General features: G+C 34.4%; 1 protein-coding gene across 5 annotated transcripts in view; it reads right to left on the bottom strand.

The window, feature by feature from the left end:
• PGRP-LA (Peptidoglycan recognition protein LA) overlaps positions 1-23,142 on the bottom strand; it is a 48,403-nt gene that overhangs the window by 4,929 nt on the left and 20,332 nt on the right. Inside the window, exons 1-4 of one of the 5 annotated variants that reach the window (XM_017621622.1) lie at positions 10,507-10,745; positions 5,428-5,772; positions 2,884-3,078; positions 1,695-1,930 (exon numbers count right to left, since the gene is read on the bottom strand). In XM_017621622.1, the coding sequence (XP_017477111.1) occupies positions 1,695-1,930; positions 2,884-3,078; positions 5,428-5,533 (537 nt within the window). In that variant the 5' untranslated portion in view covers positions 5,534-5,772; positions 10,507-10,745. Of the gene's footprint in view, positions 1-1,694; positions 1,931-2,883; positions 3,079-5,427; positions 5,773-10,506; positions 10,746-23,142 lie in introns of those variants that run through there. The other 4 variants (XM_017621623.1, XM_017621624.1, XM_017621625.1 and 1 more) reach the window with 4 other exon arrangements.

Below are 23,142 nucleotides of genomic sequence, written 5' to 3'. Positions count from 1 at the left end.
GGGGCGACCGTCAGTGATCGGACTTAATAAAAATTCTGTGTGGTAGATTCTGGGAAAAAAATGTGTTAGATTTAGAAAAAATGTGGTAGATCCCAGGTATCGGATCAAACTTTTTATAACAATAAAAAAAAAATCTGCAAGGTTCACCTAAACTGAAAACTTTTTAATTCGAATCTCAACTTTTAACTTGGGTTTTTCCGCTTTTGACAATCCTCACGGAAAAGTAAACAACGCCTTAAAAAGTTTAGATGCACTGTAATGTGCTAATACTTTCACAAAAATCGCAGATTTTTTACATTTTCTTTATTAGATCTTTTTATAAATCATATATTTTGCAATTTCAAACAATAACATCACGTTTCCCGACGCAAATATTAATATTAAGACATTAAGAAAATTCACTGTTTGACAGTTTCTTTTCTCCTCCGATTCGGCATTATTTACTTTTACTTCAGAAATCTCATCGCTGACGGGAATGGGAAATCTTGTATACTATCCTTCCTGTTATTAGGGACACGAATTACATTAAATGTAAAAATCTGCCCTGCTTTTTTTATCAGCCGAAGTATCCGACGTGACGTTATCTTACTAAAATTTCTATTGAAAGTTTTGTAGTTAATATTGATTTTAAACAAATTTTTAACGCAAATAAAACATGAATTTGAGCCTAAGCTAGGATTCCATTTCTAGCAAATCTATGTCGTACTACATACTTATGAATAACCTTACTTACATTGGAATTTATATGTAAAGCAATATGGATATATTTTGCGCTTTAACGCGCAGAAATGTTTACTATCTTAGGTTGGAATGTGGCGCGCTTGCAGTGATATACTTATTTAAGTGAAAAGTGTTAATTCTTTAATAGAAAATGAGACCAATATTCAGATTTAATTTTTTGAATTTTGTATCGATGCTTGGAATATCAAGTCTTTTTATTGCGATATTGATGGGCACCCCATATTTTTACAGCGATACTTTAAATGAGTACTGCTCTTAAAATTAAAAAAATAAAGAAAATTATGTGGAGCTAAATTATAACTACTTAAAAATGCGAATTTGTGGTAGATTTCAGACTTTGAGTGGTAGATGTGGTGCATGCTCCAAAGACTGGTAAATCTACCACAATCTGGTAGACGTCCGATCACTGGAGACCGCTATTTGAAAAAAAACTTAAAAAAGAAGTAAAAAAAATGGCAATAAAGTATTAAAAAAAAAGATTGAAATAGGACCAGACGTGAATTTTTCACTGATTTGTATTTTTTTTTACGCTTGATTTTTTTACTCTTTTCTAAATAAAAGCTATATTTACAGTTAATAGTGTTTGGTCTTGACTTCATAAAAACATAACCATTTGCGCTATATGAAAACTATGTAAAATAAAACCGGTTTATTCGGATTTTTTTTAATTTCAAAATCGGGAAAAGATTTTTTTTAAATTGCCATATTTCGAATAACTCGAAAACCCGTTTTGGGAAAGAAGCCGAATAATCGAAGACCCTAATAAATATGTACATATGTATGTATATGCTATTTCTGCAATTGTGGCAGGAATTTGGAAAAACATGGGAAATATAAATTACTGGCTTGATTTCACAGCAAAAATACTGGCGGCAAACACTAATAGTAGTAAGTCAAAATAGTTTCATAAATACTTAACTTACAAGTAGCTTATATAACTAAATGCAACTCACATAAAAATTCGCCTGTATGTCGGGTAGATTTTTTTCCGCAATTGCTGAGTCTTGTATTGTACGCATTTTAATCGAGCATCTGTATACATTTTCACATGGTTTCGACTGGACGCCTATGTGTGTGATGAGTACATATGGTATTGGATGTTTAAGTGGTATTTTCAAATTTTTAGCCAACTCCGAGGCGCCCCATTGATCGCGATCGATCACCAGATGTCCATTTCCTAAATTCGGAACTAAGATACTTAAAATAAAAATTTCTTCAAAATGATGGTTAAAACGCAGTGTATCTGTGGACTATTGGAAAAAACATGATATACTAATCAAAGCATATTCATTAAAACAATTTTTAAAATAAATATGCATAAAAAGAAATTTAAAAAATAATTATTAAAAGGTTACAGGTCGAAAGTAACAATTTGTGCCAAAAGTCCACAGATATATGTACGTACGTATGTACCTACATTAGGGTGTCGCACCAAAAAAGTAGCGGTTTTCACACCGGAATCATAAAATTTGTTATTTTGTTTTATTTGAAATTATTTCGGAAAAATATTTNGATATATTAATCAAAGCATATTCATTAAAACAATTTTTAAAATAAATATGCATAAAAAGAAATTTAAAAAAATAATTATTAAAAGGTTACAGGTCGAAAGTAACAATTTTTGCCAAAAGTCCACAGATATATATACATACATATGTATGTACCTACATTAGGGTGTCGCACCAAATAAATTGCGGTTTTCACGACGGAATCATAAAATTTGTTATTTTCTTTTATTTGAAATTATTTCGGAAAAATATTGAGATTTACGTGCGCTGTACCGATTTAAAAATACTAGCAAAAATCTCATTATTTTGATGACGTTAATAAATTTGTTAAACATTTTTATGCAAATATTTTAAAATTAAACTTTTATATCATCTGAGGTGATGCTTCCGAAAAAAAAAATTCTTTTTAAAACTTATTTTAGTTGTTTATAAAAAATTCGATTTTTGGAGGTAAGTATATTCAAATCGGTTCAGTTCATGCAAATCTTAAATTTTTATCGAAAGATTTTTGCGATGGAAAAAACAGTACTGATTTTTTTTGTATATATAGTGATGCACCCTAATGTACAAATATTAGTAATCGTATTGAAGTTTGCATATTTCTTTTGTCTTCGAACTCTTTCAAAATACTTACACGTGCCATGCTCATAGCTATTGCCGAACAGTATGGGTCCGGGATCTGGCTTTCTATTGTTTTGTTCTATCTCAATGTAAATAATTACTCCAGCTACAATTACTACCACAACAATGAGCAATATTAAAAGTTTGGAAGACGTTGATAGTTTTTGTAAAATGGAGGTATTTTCAGTAGTGCGGTTTTGATTGATTCCTAAAAAGAAAATATTGCGTAAAATTAGATGGTGCTGATTTCTTAGAAGAATAAATCATTTGCGAAAATCTAAGTATGGAATAAGGAGCAATAATATTTATGTAACTCTAAAATTAACTAATCAAATGTTCACGCGAAACGGGAGTTCATTGCTGTGAATCTGGGCTATGCAGTGGCACAGAAAAGCTGCAGCACGACTAAGGAGCTGGGAAACAATTACGGTGTTTACGGTCCCCAGTAATTCAAAAGTCATATTATTATTCGATTTGAAAATATTACTTAGAATATGGGAAATACTACCCTGCCAAAAATCGCCCAGAAATGGGCTTCGTTTACTCAGAAAAGAAGAAAAAGCAAATGACTGCTGTGGTTGCCGACAGGGCTCCTTCTGCTGTACTTCTCAACCGAACACGGAGCTAATGTCCATTGAAACCAGTGGCCCCTGGTTGAATGCGAGAGTCTGGTGGCTATGCTCCTTTCTCCCTATTCTAATTTTCTCTCAGAATGCGACGATAACAGACGAGTGTTATCGCTGCTGCCGGGAGTACAGTCGTGATGGAAGTTTGAGCAGAGAATACCATGTATATGTATGTATGGATCACGGCTACTCTGGTTCCTCCCTGGATATCCCGCGGAGCAAGGGTGAGTTCTGTCATGTGTTCAATGGTCGCCTGGGTGTTTCATTCTACCGTCATGTGACAACATCAAGGCGCACGCCAAAAATCGGAGGAGAAACTCAGCCAAACACTAACATATGTGTGAGCGCCAATCACTTCTTATTATATCAACAAATGTATTTGAACTCATTTCAGCTCGAATGACCTAACTATGGCTGCCAAAGAAGAGAACGCTGAGCCTCGACTCTTCGGCACCCAGCAACTAGTGGCATTAACGGAAATTCCACAAACCAAATTTTACATTCCTTGCGACAAGTCTCGCAATATGGAAATAGACTAGACCACCAGAATGAGGAATTGATGTAGGGGTTTTGATTGAGCAATATAACCTAAAGCTATCCCGCCGCCTACCAGACTAAGCAAACGTTTTACAAGCTGAAACGTTTGCGGTTAAGAAGGCAGTAAGGTACATCAAAGAGAATGTACCGGAGAGAACGCAGGTGAATACCCTCTCGGATAGCCAAGTGGCCATTCAGGGTTCTACCTCTGTTAGATATCAATGAATGTAGGAGAGAACTCGCCTATATTTCACACATAGGTAAATTTACGGAAACGAAGCAGCGGGCAAACTAGCAAGGAGCGGCTCTGCACTGAATGTGTCCCGCGCGGTGGACATGGGCGCCTCGCTCAGGGAGATAAAGAGAAAAATTACCAAAATGTATTACTCGAAGGCCAAGCAGATGTGGATCTTACAAGATTACCCTGGGTGTCCTACAAACCACATAAAACCAAATCTCTCTTCGGAATGAGCAAAAAAATGCCTAAAAGCCGAAAGGATAGGACTGCCCTTAAATAGGTTCTGTCGCAGTTGCGATGACCCGGACTCAAAAGAGAGAGTCAAACACTTCCTGTGCGAGTGTCCAGCCGTCCCAAGGACTAAGCTAAAGACACTCGGCAAACCATCCGTATGTACCGAAATTTGTTAAAGCCGCCACATGACTATATGTAGGTTGCACGAGTTGTAGAATCAAAATGGCAAACTTGTCAATTGCTTGCCAACAGGGTGACAATCCACTTAAACTAATCAACCAACCCTAATATAGACGTGCATGTTATTGGATACTTATACTATGCTCAACTTGTGTTCCAAAAACTAGACGTTGAATCCCGATCAAAGATGCTAAGTTACCAGTCAATTGAAACTAATTTTCAATTGTAATTCAATTCAATTTATTCAAAAGTAATTAAATAGTACAATAAGATACAACATTTTTTACATATAAGAGAAGTGATAAATATATATAACATAAAAAAGGAAATAATAATTTATTTCTACTATTGCGAGTCACGTAGAGCTCTTGTAGTACTTTCGTAGGCATATTTTGATCTAAGCCTCCGCAACCGGTTGTGAAAAAATGCATAATTTAAATTCTCGGTCCCTTTGAATGTAAATAATTTATTTGTGTAAAAATAATACATAAATACGCATACATAATACATGCGCATGTACAGTAGTTTCAAACTCTGTGTGTAAAGGTCAATTTAAATAATAAAAATAAAATTAACTAAATAATTAAATTTCTACAGATAGCGAAAGCCCTAAAAATGTTTATTTTCGTTTTATAAAAACATTTACTTAGAGCTGCCCAGTCATTATTTTTTATTACTAAAAACATTACTCACTAACAAATAATAAGCAAAAAAATGAATATGTACACAAATCAGTACTAACGTTTTATTGTGACAGCCGTTGCATTCGCTGATGAGGTTTGCAAATTCGCTGGGATGCCAAATCGCTTGCGAGCCTTTTCTGAATTTACTTTCAATAACAATTTCATTTTGTTTGTACTTTTACATACAATTTGTAAATTATTTCCGGTACGGAAAATTATGAATTTTAATTAATCTCTAGTGGGCGTACCGTACTAAGAGTTGCAGTTATTTTTTGATACAGGTTTTTTTTCTTGTTCTAAATTAGCTTTTGCGAATCGTAAACTGCCGGTGTATTTTTATTTTTTCACTTTGTCGGGTTTTATTTTATATAGAATCTTAAGTTTTGTTCTTTGTATTAGTAAAACTGTACATATGTATGTACATTAGGGTGGTCAAAAAAAAAGAAAAGTGGAATTTTAATGTTCTCACTCCATAGGATTGTTCCATACCGAAAAAACTATACCCTTTTTTTATTTTTAAATCAAAAAATATTTAGAGGTCGCTCAAAGCGCTCAAAGCTGTCCATGTATTTTATGGGGAAAAAGCACTTTTCGTAGAAATGGTATAGAACTCTTGAAAATACAATTTTTCGATTGTAAAACTCTGGTTCTCTTCTGGAGACTTCCAATAACAATACCCAATTGTTCATTTAACCATTTGTTAATACTAAAGATTTTTTATTGGTCTATGGAAAAAAGATTAAATAAACAATTGTGTATTATTATTGGGAATCTCCTCAAGATAAACAGACGTTTGCGATTGAAAAATATTGATTTTCTACGAAAAGTCGTGTTCTTCCATATAAAATACGAGGAAAACTTTGAGCGCCTTTAGCGACCTGTAAATATTTTTTTATTTAAAAATAAGGAAATAGGGGTATATTTTTCGGTATAGAACAATCCTAAAAATTCCAACTTTACTTTTTGACATGCATTTTGGGCCACCTAATGTATACAATATTTAGTGAGTCTCTGTTGAGGAGAATGCTAATTAATTTATTTAGAACTACAGTTAATTTTTAACTCTTCGTTTTGGTTTCGAGCAAGACGCTTCACCATGAACTCTCTTACTGCCATACCTAAACAAAAGCGTCAGCGTTGTCCGGCTGTCAAAAAATTCTCATGACCATACAATTTGTATGAAGCATAACGAAACAACGCGGCGTCAACGCTGAGCTGTTTGAAAATCAGATTTTGACAGGGCATTAGGTATTGAAGTTGGCTGCAGAAAACGGCGAAACTGTAATTTTCGTGTTACAAACATTTGGCGTAGCGTTGAAGCTTTTGTTTTGGTATGGCACTTCGGCGTTAACGCTAGGTGTCAGAAAACGCTCCGCCCAACGCTTTTGTTTAGGTATGGCAGTTAGTTGGGAAGTTTCCACTATGTACACTCTAAAAAAAATTTTTAAATTTGCGCATATTAAGATAGGTAACCAGTTTCCTCTCTTAATGAATGCAAATTTACACACCGTGTTAATTAAATTAATCACTTTGTCTAGAAATGTTTAACAAAAAAGGAGTTCAGCCCAATAAAAAAAATCGTAGGAACACCACTCTGTCACTGTCAACATATACAAATCGGTGCTCCCTGCTTTAGTAAAGCCATCGAACGTGCGTCCTAGCAGGTGGTGGTAAGTATGCATGTGCACGGAGGGCACGCCTGATTTGATATACACTCACACCACTATGTCTGCGTACACCCTCTTTATTTTTATTCCCAATGTTTTGCAAGCTATACTTTTTTTGTTATTTTTTTTACGAAAACATGGTTTATGGAATACACAAAGCCAAATAAATCAAGGTTTCAATCTGTATACAAAATTAAGGCAAATTTAACTAATTTTCAATACAAGTTTGAAGTGGCTAAAAAATCGCGTTGATTTTTAATATTTCTTTTTTGCTGACGGCTCTTGCCATATTTCTCCATACAAGGTATGAGCGAACTTTTTTTATATGGAAGAAAATACGTACATTGTTATACTAAAATTGAACGGACTATAAAACTGCATATGTACCAGAATTTTTGTTTAGAAAATCTGAGTGAAATGTTTAAAATTTAATGAATCATATTTTTGCACAAAAACAATAAAAAAATTATTTCTTGCAAAACATCGTGAATATTTAAAAAAAGAAGGTGTACGCAGATATAATGGAGTACATATGTACAAATATTTGTATTTGAAACGCCTGATTTGTTGACAATTGAAAACATGTCGTCGAGGTGACTGAATTAAATTTTTGTCTGTGCCACCTCATACGTGGTTTGTATTTGGCGGACCTCAAACCAGTCTACTCTCGCATATCTTAGAGAATATAGTTCTCTAGATACGGCGGTGTATTTAAAAAAAAAATTGGTCATTTCGCAAGTGGTATAATTCTAGTCTTAGCGGGCCGGTAGGACCAAATATTGATCTCTGGTCCGAGTACCAACTCCAAGAAAGAATTTTTTATCGGTTCGCCCCTTCCTCCCCCTACCCCACCACCCCCACCAGGGGAGGGGGTTGCAGAGTTATCTGAAGTGTAGAGAAATTTTGTGCTGGAACCCTCCACGTAAGAGCAACCTTCACTGAAAACAACCACAGAACCTCGTCTGAAGCCACCTTGTTTTGATTGCGACCACGGCAAAACGATTTAAGCCATTGTCCTCTAAGGGAATTCATCGAGGATATCCGGAGCCTAACGGCGTAAGGTGCCTCTTCACGTCTGGTTGATATCCTCGTAAAGACAAAGACCAATATCACCGCGCTCCAAGATATGAGATCAACGGGGCAAGGCAAAAAAGCGTGAGGGTTTGCGGCGTCCACTACTGCTGCCATGTAAAGCATCGTAAACTTTGTGTTGGATGTATGTTAGGAGAGGGACTCCGTCGTCGCGTACTGTCGTTCACCCCCGTGGATGAACGTCTAGCCAAAATCCGCAACAAAGCGATATTTCAACATCTCGCTCATTTGCGCCAACAACCCGATGGAAGAGAAGGACGAGGTTTTCACTTCCCCGTCCTGATATCAAAGTCGTGCTTGGCGATGTCAATATCAGCCTCCGCAACTTCCGATAACGGGATGAGGCTGACGGACTTCGGCAGGGCCTGAAACATAGTAGTATGCAGTACCAGGTTCCAGCATAATGAGATCCATCAAGCTACATGGTTGTTGTGATAGAGCTTTAGACGTACGTATACTCCGAGTTCCAAACATTGACTCAGAACTATATTGTTGCAGCAAAGATACGCACACGCGTCTGTGCAGCAAAAAATGTGCGCCCAAATATGGAAGGAAAGCTTAACGTCGAAAAGCTGCAATCACAACCGACGCCGTGACATCCGAATTCGAGCTCCTTGCGAAACTAATACGGCTGTGTAAAATGACGTCGAGCAATACAACAGCTCCGTCGGAACCTCTCCGAGCCGTTCAATGTCAAGTAAGGTGTCAGATTGACTTAAGGATGTCCAGTCTAAACTCGAAAAAACCCGAACTAATTTTTTTTACAGAAAGAAGCAGCTCCTTCCTGTTGAAATTTTCTTGTAAGATACCTAAGAATGGTAGAACAGACTATGCAGCAATAGGTGAAAATCAAAGTTTGTCGCGGGTGCAAGGGTATTCCGTCAACCGCTAAATGCCTTTAAATCTAGCAATATCAGCATCTTTTAAGCAAAGGTACTGGGCTTAGAAAAATATCTGGTATACGATACAAAAGGCAGGCGTATTTTTATATGTTTCAGCAGCACCCTTGCAGCTGGCGTCAACGATGGCAAACTCTAAAACAATCAAGGACTGTCAATGGCTGGGTTCGCTAATTAGATGACTACTGATTTGGGTTCTCGGCCATAGAGGCTTTAGTGGAAAATGAGCCAGAAACTAACACGAACTGGAGCGTCACTTTGTTAAGAAATCGAAAAGCACTGTGTAGCTCAACTCGAATTGCACGATAGTGCTCCAACTATGGCGCATAGCCGAAAAATTAGTTGGAATGTCACCACATGCGATCCATAGAGGAAACTCCCAAGCATTCTGTATACAACTCAAGCAAAGTGATCGATAAATCCAAATCGTATTTGGCATAAGCAGCCGCTGTAGGCTTCTGTTCCCGGATTTGAATTTATGACCTGTGCTCCAAAAGTAAACGGTTGCCTCTTCGAACTTTCTCGCTTCTTCACCGCAACGAGCCTAACCTTCTCCCCTCAATCAACTTCTGGAGCCAACTGCATACCGACAGGACATAAAATAGGGCATCCGTCTAGACTTACACCGACTTCCGACCTGTTAATGCCGTTGTCGTGAAGGAGACAGAACTTCGTCTGCTTCGGGAGACTCGCACCACCATAGCTCAACTTCGCTCTGTATACTTCAGCAAGCAAAATTTCTATATTAGTAGGATAAATGCAAATGTGCCTAATGAGTGCCCGACGTGTGAGGAATTACCTCACGACTCACAAAACCGCTTCGCATGCTCCCTAAACCCCACCCAGTTCGAGTGGCATATTTCCTGGGTCTCCCCTTAGTTTAGCTTGACCAGCTTGGCAGAGGTGAGTAGCCGCTAGAACAACAACCCTAATGCCAAACGGTTTGAGGACAAAACCAGTTCGTGACGGCAGCTAACGTCAAACTCTTCTGGGTAAAATAGTTTCAAAAAGACGTTATGCTATACCACCAGCCAACACCCGACAATCTATTCTGGTTCACATTGCTTCAGTTCGTAGTTCAGGGTTTTTGTGCAGGCGTCCTTTTCGCTTGCACGGTTCTTTGTTTACTGATTTTCTTTATCTCACTCATTTTACAAATAACTGAGTTAACTAGAGTCGAGAATGTGGCATTTCGTATTACTATAAAGTCGCTTTGGCCATCATGACTAATAAACCACACGAGCAAGTACACCCATTGTGACGTCACTAAAAAATTAAGTATTTATAGCATTAATTCCCCGTGCGCTCTTCTCTGATTTCACTTCACGCCCAATATTAATCTCCTTGCTTCCGTCTTTTTGATGAACACACACTTTTTATGATTGTGTACACAATTGGTTTTAAAGACATTTTACGACAGCGAAAGTTCCGCGTAATAATATTTTTAATGCGATTACCAATGATACGAGTATGTATTTACTTAGTTATTTGTAAAATAATAATAAAATCTCATTTTCGCGGTATGCGTTATCAAACATACAAAGCGCCGTCGCAAAACCGCTTCAACAGCGCTCAGCAAAATTGCTACTAAAAGCGATTGTGGAATTTGTGAAAAACTTTACTCAAACACTGTGACAAGCCAACCAATGAACTAGAGAACCACACATATTTAAATGGACGGACAATTACAATTAAGCAACCAACGAGCCAACCGATCATCCAACGAACTGGTCTGTCTTGACGGTCGATTGGCATGTTCGGTTCTCGGTGCCATATGTGATATCAGCTTAAATATCATTGGGTATATACTAGGCACAAGTGGCTAAAGCATTGAGTTTTTTTTTTGTTGATTTTAGTTGGGAAATGTAAGAGTATCCATATACTATGTATTATTTATGCAGTACTAAAGGCAGACATGTGGGACGTTCCATACCAAAATGGACAGCGTTCACACTTCATATGTTTGATTTGTTTCAAATTTTTAGGGTTGATGGATCAACATAAATAATAAATAAATATGAAATTTTAGCTTGACATTTTTAAAAACTTTACAACATAAAAACAAAAACAAATCGATTTAATAGTTTTCCAAATATCTCGAGAAGGGGTATGGAAAAATTTGAAAAATCACACATACACACATCAAAATTCTCTACGAAAAGAAATTTTTTTTAAATTTTTTTTCATGAAAAATTCTTCACACAAATTTTTTGATAAAAATTTTGTTTTTGAAAATGGCAATTTTTTTTTTTAAATCACAATGGTAGCTCTGAGTATTGCGCAATATTTAAGTAATACGCGGTGCACTCTACAATAATTTTAGTTATGATTTTTTTTACACCGAAGTTGAGTAAAATGAGTACAAATTTACAAATTTTTATTTGTATTTGTACTTCATTGTAATAAAATGTAATGGGCTACAAAACTGCATATGGATGTTTCCATCGGAAGGTCCACCACGACAAAAATAAAATAAAATTCTTATATCTAACGTATTTACGGGCCGATTTGCCTCCTTTTTAAAATATATACTGGCTATGTAAGTAGAATAATGTTTGAGTAAAATGGTCTTCCTAGGTGGCGCCAAGGTTGAGATATTTCGAAAACCCGTATTTATCGTCCGATTGGTTCGAATTTGGCGTATGTAGTTGAAACATAATAAGTCATAGATTTCCAACAAATTCACCCTGAATTGGCGCTGAAGTCAAAATATAAAGTATATGCTACATAAAATACATGTTTCATCTGCGTTAAAAATTCATTTAAAAGCAAAATTAACAAAAATATAACGACGGAAATGGACGTTTCACACTTGGGGTTGTAAAAGAAAATTGAAACAAGTTGCATTAATTCAAAAAGATCTAAAAACAACTAGAATTGCTCCAAATCATATTAAAATAAGTTTCATGAAAATAGCCATCCAAAATTTGCGGAGTCTTGCGATTTTGTAAGAAAAGAAAAAATCTACTTACAAATGCTTATATTTCAGGACCAAGCAGTTCGATTGTTTTCATTTTGGGTTAAATATAGAGCTAATTATGTGCTATACAATGTCCTAAAAAAGCTAAAGAAAACAAATGGCATTCCTTGTTTGTATCACATTGAAACGTACGACTGTCACGTATGCGACGTATGGAAATACCCATATACTCAAAAAAATTCCAAAAAAAATTTAAAAAATATGTAAATTTGTACTTATTTTACTCAACTTCGATGTAAAAAAAAACTCATAACTCAAATTATTGTACAGTGGACCCTGTATTAGTAGACTTTAATATTGCCCAATACTCAGAGCCACCACTGTGATTTTTTCAGTTTTTTGAGATGGCATATTTTCAAAAACTATTTTTTTAACAAAAATTTTGCGAAAAATATTTCAAGAAAAAATTTAAAAATTTTTTCTTTTCATAGAGAATTTTGATGGGTGTNATTGTACAGTGGACCCTGTATTAGTAGACTTTAATATTGCCCAATACTCAAAGCCACCACTGTGATTTTTTCAGTTTTTTGAGATGGCATATTTTCAAAAACTATTTTTTTTAACAAAAATTTTGCGAAAAATATTTCAAGAAAAAATTTAAAAATTTTTTCTTTTCATAGAGAATTTTGATGGGTGAATTTGTGATTTTTTTTTTATTTTTTCCTCGTCCCGTTCTCGAGATATTTGGAAACCTATTAAATCGATTTGTTTTTGTTTTTGTGCTGTAAACTTTCTATAAATGTATTATTCAAGCTCAAATTTCATATTTATTTATTATTTATGTTTGTCCATCAACCCTAAAACTTTGAAACCAATCAAACACATGAAGTGTGAACCCCGTCCATTTTGGTATGGAACGCCCCATGTGTATTTGTATGTATGTATGTATGTAGGTGTATGAGTACTTACAGTCGTTTGCACATTACCGGGTGTGAATCGCCATGATTGTTTCTTGGTCCGTTGACTTTTGCGCTCGGTGTTTGTTCAGTAAGTACGTTTCATTTGTATTTTTATTTTGTTGTAAATGACACATGCTTTTATTGTGTATCAAAGCGAAATTAAGACTAAAGTCGCCAATATACATATTACATGTTAGGGAGGTCCAAAAATGCATGTCAAAAATTTAAGTCAGAATTTTAATGCTCTGACCCCCTAGAATTTTGAAATAAAAAAATTATTAGGAGTCGCTTAAAACGAACAAAACTCTCTCAATTGGGTATTACTATTGGAAGTCTCCCGAAGAGAACCAAAGTTTTCCGATCGAAAAATATTGATCTTCAAGAATTCTATAGCATTTCTACGAAAAGTAGTTTTTTCCCCTATATAAATACATACAAAACTTTGAGCGCATTCAGCGCCCTCTAGATTTTTTTTTTTGATTTCGAAATAAAAAAGTTGGGGTACATTTTTTCGATTCTAGTGGGTAAATTCCGACTATAATTTTTGGACCACCCCAATGTACATACATATGTAAATATGTAAACTAGACCCAGGCCCGTCGAGAGGGAGGGGGCCGAGCTGTTAGGGGCCTGAAATATCAGAACCATAATTTGTTATTATTCTTTTACAATGTTTTTTGTCCATCGTTATAGGCTTCTGTTATAAATACATAGATACATATATTCCGATTCGTGCTGATTGTTTCTGACTCTAAACATTAAAGAAATTATCACGTGCTTTTAAATTAATGCATCTTATATATAGGGGCCCGTGATTTTTCAGTCCATTCTAAAGTATTTTTGAAGGAAATTTCGATTTTTTATTGTGGCTGAACATAGCCCGTGATTTTTCAGTCCATTCTAAAGTATTTTTGAAGGAAATTTCGATTTTTTATTGTGGCTGAACATAGCCCGTGATTTTTCAGTCCATTCTAAAGTATTTTTGAAGGAAATTTCGATTTTTTATTGTGGCTGAACATAGCCCGTGATTTTTCAGTCCATTCTAAAGTATTTTTGAAGGAAATTTCGATTTTTTATTGCGGCCGAACATAGCGATCGTCTTTTTAAATTTATCGGTGAATAAAATTGTTTTTAATAGTTCCACTGGAATAATCGAAATAATTCCCTAGCAAAAAAATTCATAATTTTGTGTGAGGTTTAATTTACTAACATTAGGGTGGTACGCTAGTTAAGGTTATGTTGGAATGGCTGTAGAGAGTGGTTCCCTCCACTCTTAAGCCAAAAGATATGTCAATTTTAATGCTATATGCAATTTTTGTTCCCTTTAGGTTTCAGACTGGGCGACTCCCTTTCATCGGAAATATTTTGTGCATTGGCGCAGCCGAGTACCGCAGACGATGGAACGATGAGCTGTATGGCTTTACAATAACATGGACATAGTGCAGCGGATTAAAATACAGCGATTCCGCTGGCGCCGAATTCCGAATGGGCGCCGACGCTCCAGATTTGAAAGTATTCAACTCGGAACCCGCTAGTTGTAACAGTGTAAGAGGTAGGCTCTCACTGCGATGGAAAGACAAACTGAAGAAAGACTTGGCTTTACTTTGAATATCCAATTGGCGTCAGTTCGCACAGTAGAGAAATGACTGGCGTGCTTTGCTGAACTCGGTCATAATCGCTGAGACGGTTACAGCGCCAAATACGAAGAAGAAGATGAATCTTTGAAAATTATCTTGTGGTTTTCCGATCGTATGAAGTCGTCGTCTACTAACTTTCCTCTTCTTTTTCGCTTCGACAGCTACTACAGTAGTTCGGCGCCTTCACTCCAAATCTTAAAGCTTTTACATCGATTAGACAGTGTCGTATAAGAATAGATAACACGTTTTGTTTTAGTCTCAAGACTTTTTGGCGGAATTTACCATGAGTACAGGAACCTGCCTCTCTAAGTCTTAGGAATGCAATAACGGCTATCTTTTGAGCAAATACGTCAAGTCGGGGCAGATTCAGAAACGTGTACAGGGCTTAAGTAGGTGAGGAACATAGAGCTTTGCTTATATGAAGTTCCGAACTCCTCCCTCCTGACAGGTTTGCGGGTCGTCCGCACGCCCCAGAGCTTCAGCTGCTCAACAGATCCGTGTAACTCTGGCGCAATTACGCCCTGAATACTGTAGCTCCCTTCCGTAATTGGTTTTAAAATTTCATTGCAACAGGATAAGTCAGATAAGGTGTTTGCCGCTCTTCACAGAGGAGAAAAAGCCAAGCTCAAGACATTTAAATACATTATTTTTCTGTGTATTTTCTTACGAGCCTTCAGAAATTGTGGACTTCTATCCAAAGATGTTGTGTTAAGAATTTGAAGTCAGCTCTACAGAAAAACTACGAATGATGAACACAGAATTTATTACGGCTCTCAAAGTCAAACATTAAGCTTATCACAGGAATACTAACGCTACACAGGACTTTTGATCACATTGCCGCCAGGTTCGGTGGCCCGTATAACGGTTTCTGCAGAAGCTGCAGAGATGAGGAGGAGATAGAATCCATCCCGCACTTCCTTTACGAGTTCCCAGAATTCCAAGAAAACCGCCTCACACTTCATTGAGAGCCTAGATATCTTAGGAAAAGCTCTATTAGAAGGACTGATAGGATTCGCCATCGCACTGGGCCATTGTGTCCTTCGAGTGTATTCTATTCAGAGCTGCCCGCTTAACGTAACCCTAACCTTTGTCAGAAAGATTTAGTCAGCGATAAACGTATCCCCAATCTGGCTTATTGCATTTGGCGTTTACGAGATATTGCGCTCGAAGCTACGAGGGTTAAAAGCACTGCTTGAGAAAAACAANGTATCTGAATATAAATATTAGATCAGTGGCGGATCCATGGGGGAGAGGGGGGAAGGGGTATGTGGAGGGGGTAGGGGTTGTGTGTTAAAACGGAAAAATACTTGGAGTTATAAAAACTTTGGTTATGTAAGAGTTAAAAAAAATAGTAACTCGCGAATTTTCTGCTTTCTGAAATTAAAAAATTATACAACAGGCATGCAAATCTTTAAGCGCTGTTATAAAATTTTTTTCTGAAATTTATTTGTGTAAAATTTGCTGTGATCTTAAATTTTAGNAAAAAAAATAGTACCTCGCGAATTTTCTGCTTTCTGAAATTAAAAAATTATACAACAGGCATGCAAATCTTTAAGCGCTGTTATAAAATTTTTTTCTGAAATTTATTTGTGTAAAATTTGCTGTGATCTTAAATTTTAGTCATGGTAAATAAAATCTTAAGAAGTGAGTTGTTTGACATTTGGAGAAGTGTTGCTGAAACTTCTAAAAGACAACAAGGTGTCCGTGATTATGTGATTAGTAAATTGAAAGAAATATCTGATGAAGATGCTCGTTCCGAAATAAAGTAAATTAAGTATGACTTTAGATTCGTAACCAGCAACCCAGAAAACCCTCGGATACCCAGTTACATAGAAACCTACCAATTTTTTTTAATTTTCGTCCGCCATATTGGATCCGCCATTTTGAATTTTTGATAAGTGACTTCAGATTCGTAATCAGCGACCCAAAAATCCCCTAGGTAAGAAGGGGTGTAAAGATCCATCAACGAGTATTTGTTTATATAGTTTAGTCCAGCTAGATTTGCGATCCGAACCACTGTGCGAGTCTANTTTGTTTATATAGTTTCGTCCAGCTAGATTTGCGATCCGAACCACTGTGCGAGTCTGTGTAATTTTTCAGTTGTACCAGTTTATTTTCTACTTTGTTTTGTTTTGTTTTTCCTTTTGGATGTGATTTGTTTAATATTTATCTATGTATATATATAATACGCGAAGGCATTTTTTGTGCAGCATAAATATCTGCACCGTTCGTTTGATTTTCATAAATGGGGTGTCAAATTAAAGCGCTTGGCCTGTAGATGTGCAAACTGATTTTATTTTTTGGAAGAGTTGCCAGCTGTTAAACAACTAAATTCAAATTATTTAAAAATCAATGCCATCATATCCGTTAAAAAGTTAAATCAACTATTAAATATCAATCGAAATGGTATCAGTCGAAATGGTTTTAAAAAGGCTTTATATCTTAACTACATAAAGGAGGGTTGCCACATGTTAAAAAAATGTAATTCAATTCTAATTAAAGGAATTTGGTAAGTGAATAAGGTATCGCTATTTGGGTGTCAGACAAGAGAGGTTTAACAGGGTAGCAGTTTGGAAATATTTTGAATTGGGTTGCCATCTAGTTGAGAAGTCGAATTGAATACTCTTATACCCAAGTTATATGAAATATTAACAATGGAAGTCAAATGAAAGAGGTTCAAGAAATACTTAGTTTGACAATTTAGAATATTTTTGATATGTTTGATGGTTGCCCCAGTTTAAAGGGCTAAACTAAAATTATTTAATAAGTTAAATTAATTACCAAACGATGGTTATCGATGGAAATTGGTTTAAAATCCTTTATTTCAGAACTATTTTTAGGAGGGTTGCCACGTGTTTAAAAAATCAATTTCCACTTAATTCATCAGTTATTTGAAATATTTATAACAATATCAGACGAAAAATATTTAATGCAATTTTATTTCGAAAATAATTTCTAAGAGGGTTGCGGCTTGTTTTGAAAGTCGTATTTAGTTTAATTATAAATAAGATAGCTTTATATTGAATTTTTGTTTTTTTTTTGTTGAAAAAATTAAACTCAAATTATTTAATAAGTTAAATGGATTGTCAAAAGATGGGTATCAATCGAAATGGGTTTGAAAATAATTTATTTCTAAACTGTCTTTAGGAAAGTTGCCATGTGCTTAAAAAATTTAATTCAACTTAATTCATCAGTTAATTGAAATATGTACAACAATGCCAAGCGAAAAATTTCAGTTTGAAAATGCTTTTAAAGGGGTTGCCACCTGCCTGAAAAGTCGAATTTGTTCTACTTATACGAAAGATACATAAATAAAAAAAAGAAGTATTAGTGTCAAACGAAAGAGTTTTAAGAAAACTATAGGCTGATAATATTTTTAATTAGAGTTGCCATCTGCACCGTTATTTCGAATTTCCAAAATGAGAAGTCAAATTAAAGAACTGGGATTCTACATAGATGTGCACAGGTTTTATTTTTTGAGGTTACAGGGAGATTTGAAATTTGATGAAATGAAAGCCGATACCATGCGACACCTCTCATCACTGAGAAATGCTTTAGATTGATCATTACGAATTTAATTTATAATTTTTGGTGTTGTACCTTCCTGTTGTACTAAAAAAGATGTTTGTAAATCTTATGTATCTAATGCTTCAAATTGAAATAAAGGGCATCAGTTGCTATTGCAAGTTGCATGGCATGAACCTTACTGTTCAGGCTACCCTTATTGCCATACTTCATGATATTTTAAATAAAATTAAATTTATTTTTCTTCCACTCATATGATCACCTTAATGCATACATTATATTGCTTAAAAAATCAGTGGCAATTGATGTTTTCATTAACACTGATTGACATAAATAACTTGGTTTGACACTCTGAATAAATTTGATAATTAGCTTTACAGCGCTCAAAATTTTCGGTTTACGTAATTCATTTTGCGAGCTTAAGCCGACATTCACGCGTACATTTAGTATAACTAATTTTTTTCGCATGACTTTTTTTTCTGAGTTCCTAATTGGCTGTTAGAAAAACCGAATCGAAGCAGTAAAATGTTTTTTTTTTATTTGTTGGAACAACGCGTGAAAAAAAAAACACTCAGTTAACATGCCGTGTTCCCTTTTAATCTGTTTAAAATCTACACGAGCTACGAATAAATAGTAGCTGATCAACACATCGCTGCCAAAGGCCTCGCATACTAGTACATAAATATCACAGCAGAATATCTACATACATTTTAAAAACATTAATTTAATGTGTATTGGAGGTTTTAATGGACGCAGGTTGTGCATTTAGCAGAGTATCTACTCCAAGTACAGACCATGTCATATGACTTCCACCACCAAAAATGAACGTTAAAACGCCCAAACAGGATTTCAAAAACCTTCAAACTATTCCAAATATTAGTAAGATATAAACGATTCGAATGTCATATTTCTTCTAAATTTGTGCAGTCACAGAGTAGGTTTTTAATATTATCAAAATTTAAATCGATAAAAAGTTTATAATCTCAAATAAGGCAAGGTCTTTATTTTCAGGTTATTTAATTTATTTTCGAGTAAACTTCTACAAAGTTTAACTTGAGTTCGAAGCGAAATCTACCTGAAAGCCTTTTCAAACCCATTTTGATTGATATCCATCCTTTAAAATTTCAACCAACTTATTAAATAATTTGAATGCACCTTATGAATACGTGGCAACCCTCCTAAATATATTTAAGAAATAAAGCCTTTTCAACCCCAATACAATTAACCCCCATTATTTAATAATTAGTTTGACTTTTTAAACAATTTGAATTTTTGAGCAGGTGGCAACCCTCATAAAACACCCAAAAAATATTTATAGTGTTCAAGCTAAAGATTTCTAAACAAATTTTAAAACACATTTGAATTAGGTAATTGCCCTAATTTAAAACGAGCTGGATTTTTTAAACAGGTGGCAACCCTCCTGAATACATTTCAGAAATAAAGCCCTTTCAAAATCATTCCAATGATACCCATTTTTATTTTTTATATATTTAATTTGAATGTCACTTTATAAGCACGTGGCAACCCTTTTCTAACATTCTAAATGTTCAAACTAAAGTTTTGTTAACACCCTTTCCCTTCATATTTCAAATAACTTGCGTAAAAGTTAATTAAATTCGACTTTTTAAACAGGCGGCACCCCTCTTCAAAACCACTTTCGCGCTAAGATATTCTTCGTCTAACATTGCGATCAGTGTTGCCAGACTTTTTTTTAAGAAAAAAGCTAGATTGTCTCCAAAAAAAGGCTAAAAATGGCTAAAAACAAAAAATAATTTTTTGCTTTCTTTTTCAAATTTGTTGAGTTTCAAACATAACAATTTGGCATAAATCTTTATACGTACATAACCATGATACAAAAATTAAAAGGATTTACTTTTAGCGTTGTAGTTGCTCTGAAAATTTCAATTTTATAAAGTAGACAAACTTCAAAATATAAACTATAAGCCATCCAGAAACCATTCTTTTCGCGGTTTTTGTTTATATTTTCTAAAACATAAACTGCACTCATATGTATTTCACAATCAGAATCACTGGCGCTACTTCCATGCGAAATTTCTTCAACCGATCGCTTCGTCAAATATCTTTAACAAAAAAACCATTAAAAGAGACAATACAGTTTGAGATCTACTGAAATTTACCTATCCATTGGTTGAGGTTAAAATTAAAAAATTCGTAGCACAAAGCACAGCTCTTTTCCGACGCCACTCAGTTAAAAAATACCAACTAATAGTGATACGCAAACCGGTTCGCCCTTTACGATAGTCGATAACTTTTTTGTGCTTACTATTTTCAGAGTTACCATAAACAAATTTTTCTGTGAATCTATTTATCTATTACTATTTTTAGAGTTACCATAACACATTTTTTTATGATATAAATATTTTTTTCTAAATATCGATTCAATAAAGAACCTTAGTAAGAAAAAATAAAAAAAGGCTAGAAAAAGCCAAATGAAATTAAGAGAAAGCTTAAAAAAAAAGCTAAAAGCTAAATCACTTATTTTGAGGCTAAATGCATTCAAAAAAAGCTAAATTTGGCCTGAAAAAGGACGAAGTGGCAACAATGATGTGGCAACTCCGCTAAATATAGTTCAGAAGTAAAGATTTTTCAAACCCATTCGATTGATACCCATATTTTAATAATTCGTTTGACTTCTTTCAAAATTTTAAATAATTTTTTAGACATGTGGCAACCCTCTTCTAATATTTCAAAAATATTCTGAATGTTTTAACTAAAGCCTTCTTAACATTATTTCGTTTAACCACTATATATCATATAACTTTTGGATAAGTTAACTAAATTCGACATATAGGTGGCAAAATATTTTCGAACTACTACCTTCTGAACCCCCTTTAGTTTGGCACCCAATTCTTGGAATTTTTCCCCTATTTAATCTGATTTTTCAAACAAGTAGCAACCCTCTTAGAGTTTAGTTAAGAAAGAAAGATTTTCGAAACCATTTCCATTGATACCCATTGATACCATATTTTTTTTTTTAGATAATTTAAATATAATTTTTTAAAAGGTGGCAACTTTTTTCAAAAAAGTAAAACCTTGTTGCATATCTGAAGTGCATGCCTTTTAATTTGACACCTAATTTAAGAAAATCGAACGAACGGCGCAGATCTTTTATGCGGAACAAAAAATGCCTTCGCGTATTATATATATAGATAGATTTGCGTTAGTGTTTCATTCACACAAATTTTTATTGAATATTTAAAATATGCTATGTATGTACATGGTTGCAATGTTTCGCAACTCTGCATAAACAAACAGTTTGAATACCGCAGTATAACAGTATGCAATCATTTTATTGATACGTTTTGGAAGTTAGCCAATATGCCATTAATATGACCCTCAAATACCATGTAATTGGTTAAATAAAAAATTCTTTAAAAATAATTTTAATTCTTAATGAAATAGCTAAACAAATAACAAACTATAGGACTTAAAATAACTAAAAAAAAGTTATTGGTAGATATTTACCAGATTTGGTAGATTTTTTCAAGTAGATGGTAAGTATTTATTTTTTTCGTCAGTGGCAACCCTGATTGTAATAATTCATTCAAGTTATTAAATAGTTTGAAATAAACTTTTTAAACAGGTGACAGCCTCCTTGAACTTTTTCACTTGCCGCCTATAGCCCTGTATGCAGCTCTCAAGAAAACGGTCAAGAAAAAATTGCCATTATTTCGCGTGTGTGTCCAAGGAATTTTGACATATTTGATACCTCACAGCCTGCTGCCTCACTCTTTCCTCAAGAAATAATGGAACGGGCATATATTTCTGTTGCAAACCTGGGTTGCCTTGTGCTCTTTTTTCACAAAAAACTTTAGAAAACCGTAGTAGAAAGCGTAGTAAATTTCTTAAGAACTGCGTACTGCCTTAAGAAAATTTGACTCAAGAAAATTTCTTAGCCATTTCTTGTACGTCATTTTATATGGAGTTTTTGCTTTTCTTGAGAGCTGCATACAGGCCTTATATTGTGATACATATGTACATTAGAATGGTCCAAAATAATAAAGTCGGAATTTTAATGCCGCCACCCCCTAGGATTGTTCTGAACCGAAAATAAATATACCCCTATTTTTTCATTTTGAAATCAAAAAATATTTGGGGAGTGCTCACAGCGCTCAAAGTTTTCCATGTATTTTATATGGAGAAAACACAAATTTTCGTAAAAATGGTATAAAACTCTTGAAAATCAATATTTTTCAATCGTAAAACCTTGGTTCTCTTCAGGAGACTTCAAATATTAATATCCAATTTTTTATTTAACCATTTTTTATGATTAAAGATTTTTTATTGGTCCCCCCATTGCATTTTCTAGGACCTATAGAATATAGTTACCATGAAAAAGTTGTTAAAGGAACAATTGGGTATTATTACCGGGAATCTCCTGAAGATAAGCAAACTTTTCCGATCGAAAAATATTGATTTTCAGGAATTCTACACTACTTCTACGAAAAGTTGTTTTTCCCCCATATAAAATACATTGAAAACTTTGAGCGCTTTGAGCACACCCTAATTTGTTCTTTTTTTTTCAAAATAAAAAAATAGGGTTATATTTTTTTTTTGGTATAAAATAATCCTAGGGCTAGCGGCTTGAAAAATGTGACCTTATTTTTTTACATACACTTTTGGACCACTTTAATGTACATATATGTATGCATTTGAATGACCTAATTCCCATAATTCAAATTGAATTTGATTTTTCAAATAGCCACCCTGTTACATGTAGCTTAGAAATAAAACCTTTTCAAGACCATTTCGATTGATGCCCCTATTGTAATAACTCATTTCAAAAAACTCAGAAAATTCTTTAATTTAATTAAGTTCGATTTTTTAAACAGATGGCAACCCTACTCAAAATATTTTTCTACTACCATTTATTAAACCTCATCTGAAATCAATACTGTGATAGGTATTACAAAATTCCTTAATTCAAGTAATCCTCCCGCATGTAGTTTAGAAAATATTTCGATTGATATCCTATTGTAATAGTTCCTTAAAACTTAATATTCTAAATGTCGAACTAAATGTTTCTTAATATTTTTTCGTTTGACAGTAATATT

This window comes from Rhagoletis zephyria, unplaced genomic scaffold, assembly GCF_001687245.7.
Source record: "Rhagoletis zephyria isolate East Lansing unplaced genomic scaffold, Rhagoletis_zephyria_1.1 Rzeph_scaffold_02530, whole genome shotgun sequence".
Taxonomy (NCBI): domain Eukaryota; kingdom Metazoa; phylum Arthropoda; class Insecta; order Diptera; family Tephritidae; genus Rhagoletis; species Rhagoletis zephyria.
This window is presented reverse-complemented; position numbering and strand designations above follow the sequence as displayed.